Raw genomic sequence first — 9,481 nt, forward strand, 5'->3', positions numbered from 1 at the left:
GGCCGTTCTGCTTAGATCTGTTCGGATCCTTTCACCATCAGTTGTGAGATAATTTCCATTAAGAGAACTATGAAAAAGCATAGGAGGGCAACTCTTTGAAAGGGTGGATAAAAGCAGGACAAGGGGAAATGGTTTTAAGTTGAAGGAGGGAAGATTTAGGTTGGATGTCAGGGAAAAGTTCTTCACAGAGAGAGTGGTGAGGTGCTGGAACAGGCTGCTCAGAGAGGTTGTGGATGCCCCATCCCTGGAGGTGTTCAAGGCCAGGTTGGATGGGGCCCTGAGCAGCCTGGTCTGGTATTAAATGGGGAGGTTGGTGGCCCTGCCTGAGGCAGGGGGGTTGGAGATTCCTGATCCTTGAGGTTCCTTCCAACCCTGGCCATTCTGTGATTCTGTGAAAAGCACTCAATAAGGAAAACAAGAGAGGAACTTCAGAGACCAGCATCTTTTTATGCTATTTCCCAGCCTATGTCACAGTGATAAAGGCCCCGGCTAATGAGGGCAGCAGGATTTACTTCTAGTACGCATGCAGGGAGTCCACACCGCACCCACCCCTCGCGTGAGTTTGAGCACCTAAGGAAGAAATGCTCGAAGCATCCCTGCGCTGCTCTCGCAGGCCCTGCCACCGCTGACAACGTCATGCTGTCACACCCCCGTCACGTGGTCACAGCCACCCGATACACCCCCTCGCTGCTGCCACTCCGAGCCACTAGGGGGCGCTGTGAGCGCGCTTGGCCTGGGCGGCCAGCGGAAGTGACGGTTTGTTTTCCTACACCACTTCCGGCGCGGAGGTGGCGGAGGAGGCCTCAGCGCCATGGATATCCTGAAGCGGGAGATCAGCCGCAAGCGGCAGCAGCTGGAGGACAAGGAGCTGGTGGGGGTGAGGCGGGCTGTGGGGACACCGCGTCGAGGCCTTGCAGCGTCCTTAGGGTTATTTCAGGGTCGGAAGTAAGGCTGAAGGTGGACAGTAGGAAAGCGATCCTCACCAGAGGGTGTCGGGCCCTGACACGGGCTTTGCAGGGCACTGGATCCAAGGTGCTGGAGTGCAGGAAGCGTTTGGAGAACGCTCTCAGACGTGAGCTTTGACTTGAGGCCGCTGCTGTGTGGAGCCAGGAGTTGGGCTCGGTGATCCTGCTCCCATCTGGAGATACTCTGTGGTTCTGTGACTGTGCCCGCTTTGCCCGTCTGCAATTCTCTTCCCTCGCTACTTACAGGGAGCACTGCTGGGACTGCAGAGGAGTGTGTGTGTGCTTTTGAGGATGTCTGAGCATGGATTTCAGCGTTGATGGTTGTTTTGGGTTAGACAGGTGAAAAATAGGGAGAGAACCAGGAATCCATGTTCATAAATTCACAGAATTATATGACTGTTTGAGTTGGAAGGGAAAGGATTATCCAGATCTAACCCCTGCCATGAGCTGATTGCCAAATTCCAGCTCAGGCTGCACAGGGCCCCATCCAACCTGGCCTTGAGCACCTCTAGAGATGAGGCATCCACAGCTTCCCTGGGCAGCTGTGCCAGGGCCTCAACATCCTTAGAGTGAAAGATCTTTTTCCTAATATGTAGTCTAAATCGACCCTTTTTTAAGTTTAAAACTATTACCACTTGGCCTTGATGTTAGAGCAAGGGAAGGGTGGTGTTAGAGCAAGGTTTAGGGTGGTGTTTTGGGATCTGCAACGAAAATGTATTGATTGACACAGAGCGGGAGACTACATTTACTTCACTTTGCTTCTATTGTCAGTTTGAGAACAATATGTTTGAAGATGTAGCTTCTCATCACAGTATGACAGCACAGATCATAGGCAGTGAGAACGTGCTTGCAAAGGCTTGGATGGCACAGTTACCAGCTGCTGTGTGCCTGAAGGGTCTCGTTAAGCACCTTTTATTTAGTTTGAAAAAGCTTGTTTTGTCCGATATGTTTAAACAGCCCGGGCCTCATTGTTCACATCTGAAGGAAGCTTTCTGTTAACTCACTGGTGCCATGATCTTATGTGGCAAAGAGAATGTTGATTTTAAAGGCCTGCTGAACACACTGTACTTTCAGGCTTACATGTTGCAAAGTCACTTGGTGTTGCTGATTTTCAGAGGTGCTCCCAGCTGTGAATGTGGCACCGTAGCCATGTCTGTGAAGAGATGTAGCTGAATTCAACAAGTCAAGTAAGGAGATGTGAGCCTTTTCTGCAGAAGTATTTAAAACTTTAAAATGTTAACAGTTTTCCTGTCTCTTAGGGAAATAAGAAATACTTCAAACGCAGTGAGTTAGCTAAAAAAGAAGAGGAGGCCTACTTCCAGAGATGTGGCTACAAGGTATTGTTACTCTTCTTTCAGGAACTTGTATGTTTGCTTTGAAGTCTACATTTTATTATCAACAGTACAAATGTTGTTAATGATAATTGTTGTTCTTTGTTCAATCTGTTGATGTTGTACATAAGCCTGTAAATGAGAAGCCACCTGGAGAGGTATGAGTTTCCCAAACCATTTTCAATGCAGGAAAAGATATGCATGATATACAGCTACTTATGTTTGTGTTATGCTTTGGCTTTTCCTTTTTCTTTGTTTGTTTACTTATTTTGTGGAAAGCATGAAGTGGCTTGGGATCAAAGCTTGTCTCCTTTCTTTTCAGATTGTGCTTTTAGGCATGAACACTGGATCTAATATGGCCACCTCCCAAGAATGGATGCACTGTCCATTCAAAATTTTGCCAAAATGTCCAGAAGAAATCAGTGTAATGTGGTGGATATTATAAAGCTCTGCCAGCTGTCATGCTGTGTGCCTTTCTTCTTTTGGCCATCAGTAACCTTGCACTGAAAGGGTGCAACACAGCGTTTGTTATCTTGCTGGCAGAACAATTGAAAACGATTGGTAACTGAAGGTGCATTTGGAAACAAATGAGTGATCTGGAAGGCTTTGCCTGCCTTGTAACATATCAGGGAAATTGTTTCCTGAAATGGAAAGAATGCAGTTTTCTTTGCCACTTGTGTGTATGCCTGCCTGCCTGGTTATTGTATGTGTATATTGTATGTGGGGGGATATGCATTCTTTTGAGAAAGACAGAGATTCACATTCCTGTTTACTGTCCCTGGGCACAAAATGGAACTTTGTTTTCAATTGAACTTCACACATTCAGTGACTTATTCTGAAACCTTGATCTGTGTGTGAAATATTTGAACATCAATGCCACAGCAATTTTTGGAATGCTGTCATTGAGTCATGGGAATGTGGTCTGTGGATGTGGTCACTCTTCTGAGTGGAAGTGACTGCCTGGTGCTTTTTTAGCCTGAATTCTTCAGAACCATACACAGCTGTTAAAATGGGATATCTGTGCTGCTACAAAATGGGTTTTGACTGAAAATGTAACCCTGAAAATGGTTTTAAAGTAAGTTGCTTTGTTTGGTATGTCTTAGAGCCTCCCAGATTTCTGCATTTGGTCTTTACTGCATTAATGAGATGTAAAATACAGACTCATTTCTTTTTCAATTGAGGTACTCTTTTGCTTTGTTAGATTTAATAATTATTTCACTTGCTTGAAAAAGAAAGCACTGAAAGCAAAATAACTGTGGTAAAAATATCACTTGTAACTTGGAATCCTACTGAGAGAACGGACCAAATCTTTTTCCCTAATGCTGCAGTTTGTAAGTTCAAATTTGATTACATCCTTCTGCCATCAGTGTATTTATATTTGCACAGTTCCATATTTTCTATCCCGTGTTCTGTATTTTCTGTTCCCTCTCCTGCACTGATGGAAGTTTATTTTTGCCCTCCCTTTATGTGTAAAGCATTGATTGATTGTCCTTTCCTTGCTTGCTCCAAACACCTGCGACTGTGGGATTGAGTTCTGTGTTTGATAGCATGATGTTGCATAGAGATCTGTGGCTGAATCTTGTATCTGCAGCCATCGGGGGGATCCCTGTGTGCACATGGAACCATGCTGGCTTGGAAGAGCAGAAACTAGTTTTAAAAACCTGGTTAGCACAGTCACCAAACTCTTCAACCTGAATGCACACTGGAAATGACAACATCCTGTCCCGTGTGGGGAGAATGCTGCAGATCTGTGTAGGATTAAATAGGATTATTCCCTTTTAGTGAGACCAGAAAGGAAATAAGTTCTAGTCTGGAGTCTAGGACAAAATGTGATGTGTTTGGGCACTGGGAATGTTTCCTGTTGTGGGAATGTTAGCCAGCATCTGCTCCTGCTATTAGAAGTGAGGGAGCCATAGTTATGTGACTGCTGTCTTGAAGTTAGTTTAATCAAACAGGGCCCTGCTTGATCCCAGCACCTTCTTTTAGGTTAAAAGAAGCTGTTAAAGAGATGCTGTCTTTTTGGGGAAGTGTAGTTCTCTTTTTCTTTTTTTAATTTATTTTAACCTGCAAGAAACTGTACACAATCTTGGTAGGAAGGTGTGTTACTTTAGACAGCATCTCTCAAAACCCAGCAGAAAGGCTGCGTCCTCGCTGATGGTGCTGAGCTCACTGAAGTTCTCAGTGACAGAAGATCTCAGGCTGGCTGCAAGTAGCAGCAGCTCCCTTCTCTCTCTGCTCTTAGCTTTTCATTTCTGCCCTTGTAGCCGTGTGTGTGTTACTGCCTGGTGAGCTGGATGAGGAGAGTAAGTGGGCTGAGAGGAGTTTTTAGTTTTGTTTGCTGGGTTATTTCCCATTTGAATCATTTCTCCCATCTAATTCATCACATAGTGATGCAAATACTTTTGCATAGGTAAAAAGGGTAAGGCAGGGGCAGGAGCCAACAGGCAGAGAGGGTGAGTTTGCTGTTTTTGGCACCAGTGCTGACACGTGATTGACAAACCTTAGCAATTGCCCTTTCCTGTTGCAGGTTGCTTCCTGCAACCTACAGAAGTCAGTTTCTGGTAAACACTGATGCTTTTGAAAGCTTTCATTGCTCTGTGAAATGGACAACAAAAACTCTGAAACAAAGAGATTTATAGTCATATTACAATCTGTATTCCACAGTTCCTGTACATTTACACTGCCATGGATGTGTAGGTTTATTTTGCTCATGAGTAACTCTGTCTGTTATACGTAGGTGCAGCAGCAAGAAGAGGAGGAGAAGCCTTTGACTTCAACAAATCCAGTGCTGGAACTTGAACTGGCAGAAGAAAAATTACCAATGACTCTTTCCAGACAAGAGGTAAAATCAACAGCTAGGAGCAAACTACTTCACTGTGCAGAACATGCATCTGGAATTTCCTGGTAGGGCTTTTTTCTGGTGATCTGTGCTTTTTGTGTCTGGTGGTATCAAATAAAAATTTCCATTGTGCAGTCAGCAGTTAGGGGCAGTATTTACCCATCAGGGATCTCCTGTCCATGTGAGTGCATCTGGAGGTGCAGATGGATGCAGCCTTTTTGTCATGTGGGTTTGCACATAGGTGATGTGATGTGTTACAGCTTTTTCAGATGACCCCTAGAACAGCGTCCTGTTACTTGGATAATGCTAACAGTGGCACGGGGAGCTTCTCAAATCTTTATTTCTCTCAGCTTCTTTTCTTTATAGCTTTTTGATATGAACCCAATTTTCAGAACTGAGTTTAGGAAACTTGTCTTGATTTCTGTGAGGGGAAAGAAAGTCCTGAAGCTGAAGCAACTGGTGCATTCTTTGTTCTTTCTGAGGATAAGAACAGTGGTGTAAATGTGAGTTCATAAAACAGATCTGGACAACGAAGCAGCAGAGAAGTAGGAAGTTCAGAAGTAAAGTTTACGTGCAGAATAAAATCTACTCCTGGAAATACTGCAGTGCTCAGCTGAGATCATTCAGGATGATGTTATTGTTGTCCCTTTGCTTTTACAAAACACTTTGGGCACAGAAGTTTTAATGTGGGTGATTTGTTCCTTGTTTGGTTTGAGATTTGATTGGTTTGTCCTGTCAGTACAGTTAGTTATGTGATGGTGTGAGATGAAGTGCAAGCTCTTCTCTTTGTCACCAGAGTGTTTCCTGGTGATTGTATCAGTAAGCTTATTGCTTGATACACCAAAAAAACAGTGGTAAGTGTAAACAGATTTAACAGGCAATGCATGCAAGAAGAAACTGGGAAAATAAAGTTTGCTTTTCTGCTTTGCCCATAACCTTGCAAATCAGCCAAGGGAGGCTGTTACACCTCAGTTGTAGCTAGCCTTAAAGTAATTATCACATTAGATGATGGGACTTAATGTTTACCAAATGGTAAGGATGAGAATTTCACCCAGTCTCCCAGATGTGCTGGGACAACACGCAGCCCAGTCAGCAGAGCACTTTATTGCCCGCGACAAATGAGAGCGAGTGAGATGATTGTCAAGTTCTTCTGTCACTTTGGAAATGGTATTTAAGTTCTGCCAAGGGGATCATTTTGATGTATTTGTTTAAACAAGTGAGAGCAGGAAGAAGTTGGGATATGCGAAACAGTTTGGGGTTTGTGCAAGATTTAGGTTGGTGATATTTGGGATGACCTTTCATTGAAACGCCGTGGGAATTTTATATTTGGATTGTAAAGCGTCTAGAACGTTTTTCTGCTGCTTAAAATATTGCCATTTCCTCTCCAGTCCAGCACAGCTTGTTATTTTAAGCTAAGTAAATAAATCCAGCCTTCAGGATTTTATTTTCCTTCCTTTATGAGTTTGTGTAAGGGAATATTTGGATTCTCTTCAGGTTATCAGGAGGTTACGGGAGAGAGGCGAGCCGGTCAGACTGTTTGGAGAAACAGATTATGATGCATTTCAACGTCTGAGGAAGATAGAAATTTTGGCACCTGAAGTGAACAAGGTAAGACCAGCTGGCTCCTGGTTACTAATTTATGGTGGGGGAACCTGGGAGGAGTGCTTTTAATGTTCTGTGCATGATTACAGCCCAGTAAATCAGCCAGTTCCACCACAGAAACCCTTAAAGCCTATTTGATTGAAAAAGAGGGCCTCCAGGTGGCAGTGAAACCCCAGACATGCAGTTGTCTGCTTTGTAACCAGCAGAGAAGACAGTAATTTGCTGTTAGAACTAGCCTGTTTGGATAGGTAAGGAAGAGGGGGAATGCATCCTGTATTTCTGGTACAGAAATGAATTTTCAAATCCCTCAATTCTAGAGCTGTAACTTCTTACAGAAACTTCACTCCCACTGCTTCCTTTTAAAGTAGTCACTGACTTCAGAAATGACTAAAATATGTATGTTCCAGTTTACTGATCTAATCCTTCTGGCTTCACGTTGATTAAGTGAGGAGATTGGGAATTTGTTGGGATGTGTTGGGATTTGCAATGGGGATTTGTTTTGTATTTACTATTGATCAAATTTGCAACCCAGCTAAGAGTACAAAGCTGTGAGTTTTCTTCCATTGTTTGTAACAAACTGAATAATTTGACAAATTGCTGCTGGGGCTGCCCAGAAAAAGAGCACTTTTTCCTCTTCAAGTCCTTTAAGGAAGGATAAACAGATAGGAGTTTCTAAAAATAATTTTGCTGACAAAAGTTTCCTCCCTCCCATTGTTATGTGTGGTAAAATTATTGATGGCAGTTGTAGAAGTTTCAGGAAGTAGCAAGGTCATAAATAGGATTGTGATGGATTTCTGCATGATGTGCTGCAGTCACTGCCATTGTTGTCTGTTAGTTGAGAGCGTGGGTAATTGTTACAACCAATTTGTGGGTCAGATATTTTTAAACTAGTAAGTGATTGATAAAAATGTGCCAGAAAGTCATGGATGATAATGGAAGAGTGGAAATAACTGCGTGTGTATTCCAGGAGGAGAGCCTGAATTGGTCTTAGGGTGAGAAATGTCATTCTCCTTTATAGAGCTTTAAATTTTATGTTTCATATTAAGAATGTGGATCCTCTAAGCCAGGTTCCTTTTTCCATTTATAAGCAGCTCTTAACTTCTAGTAGCAGTTTGAAACCATATGTGTAATCTCATGTGTTTGTAGAATTTGGCTTTTGTTGAAAACAGAAGTTGGGTGCTCACTGTGGTTTTATTGCTGGTTTTATTTGCTTTTTTTTTTTTGTGGCATTTTTTGGAAGGGGTTGTTTTCCCCCCTCTGCTTTTTGGGTTTTTTGTTTATTTTTTTTTTGCAAACAAATCATTTCTTATCTTTTCTAGGGCCTGAGGAATGACCTGAAAGCTGCCTTGGATAAGATTGATCAGCAATACTTGAATGAAATTGTAGGTGGCCAAGAAGCAGGAGATGATGACTCACAGAATGACTTGAAAGTCCATGAGGAGAATACTACTATTGAAGAACTGGAGGTATGTGGTGGGTAATTAATTTAGAGATTTTAGGTATATCATGCTGTTGTATTGTTGTGAGAAAGCTTCAGTATTGTTCAGAGTTAACCTAGTTTACAGCACCTAGTTTAGGCAGTCTGAAAAGTCCTTAAATATGCTGTTTGGAAGTGAATACTGCTAAGGCTTGAATTGCAGTATAAGTGCCTGGTGTTTGCTTACAGCACCTCATCAGAAATGGGGAAAGAGCAGCAGGCAAAACAGTATTCTCCCTGCAGGGGTTTTGGGAGTCAAGAATTAAATGCAAAGCTATTGCCTGATGACAAATTCCGAATCCTTTCCAATGAGTATTTGAGAAGGTGATGAGCTTAGAGCAGATGAATTTTCCTTATATAAGAAAGATGGGTTCTCAAAAACAGACACATGGGAAGAGAGTTTATATAAAGACTCGTGGGGTAAAGAAGTAGAAGTTAGAAGTAGGCAGTTCACAGCAAATACAGAGAGTACTGTGAAGGTATGGCCCATAAATGGTGAGCGTGAGTGCTGGGCTTTGAAAGAACAGGAAAATTCAGCACCTGGTATTTTAGGCTGGTATTTTGAAAAGCACATTAACTTGAGCTAAAGAACTTCACCCTTAATCTTCAGAACTCTTTGCTGAAGTTAATCTTCTTAATGTCCCTTCAAATCAGAAGTAATCTGATCTATGACTGAGAGTTGAAACGGATACGTTTTTGTTAGGAGGCAGCCTTGCCTCCCTTCTTAGGGCACCGTGGGTTCTGGAGTAAAGGAATGACACTTCTAGAATGGATACCAGTTGTGATAGGGCTGCTTTTATCAAACTCTTAGTTCTCACAGCATCCCCTTTTTGGGGTGGCTTTACGGGCTTGATTTGAACCATGAAAGTAATGCTTCGTTGGAAAAGTTTGTAAGCATGCTTCTGTAACTGCATTCCCTTGCAGAAAAAGGATTGCATTGAATGTTCCACAGCTAGGAGACTTTAAAAATACATCATAGTTTGGAAATGTGAGGACAATGGAAAGAAATTTTAAATCCCAAGTTTATCTACTGGAAAATGTTTCTAAAAATTGATGTTAATATTAACAGTTCCCAGGTTTTGGCAGGAAGCTAGAGCACTGGAGCATGGTAGTGTGGTTTTCTCTTTGTTTTTTGGATTTATTCCCTCAACGTTGCAGTTAAAATTAAAGGAATGCCCAAATGCATCAGGGAAATAAAATAACTTCAAAAAAAAAGAAAGAAAGAAAGAAAGAAAGAAAGAAAGAAAGAAAGAAAGAAAGAAAGAAA

The 9,481-nt window shown here is 42.4% G+C and overlaps 1 protein-coding gene across 2 annotated transcripts in view; it reads left to right on the forward strand.

Annotated features, from left to right (window-relative positions):
- Nucleotides 1–777: 777 nt before the first annotated feature.
- Nucleotides 778–9,481, forward strand: part of PRPF18 (pre-mRNA processing factor 18) — a 17,308-nt gene continuing 8,604 nt past the window's right edge. The window contains exons 1-6 of one of the 2 annotated variants that reach the window (XM_042872494.1): nt 778–877; nt 2,225–2,302; nt 2,428–2,454; nt 5,034–5,138; nt 6,630–6,743; nt 8,057–8,203. In XM_042872494.1, the coding sequence (XP_042728428.1) occupies nt 812–877; nt 2,225–2,302; nt 2,428–2,454; nt 5,034–5,138; nt 6,630–6,743; nt 8,057–8,203 (537 nt within the window). In that variant the 5' untranslated portion in view covers nt 778–811. The remainder of the gene's footprint in view (nt 878–2,224; nt 2,303–2,427; nt 2,455–5,033; nt 5,139–6,629; nt 6,744–8,056; nt 8,204–9,481) is intronic. The other variant, XM_042872495.1, reaches the window with a different exon arrangement.

The sequence above is a fragment of the Lagopus leucura genome, unplaced genomic scaffold (assembly GCF_019238085.1).
Source record: "Lagopus leucura isolate 7727_CA_CO unplaced genomic scaffold, USGS_WTPT01 Super-Scaffold_100008, whole genome shotgun sequence".
Taxonomy (NCBI): Eukaryota; Metazoa; Chordata; class Aves; order Galliformes; family Phasianidae; genus Lagopus; species Lagopus leucura.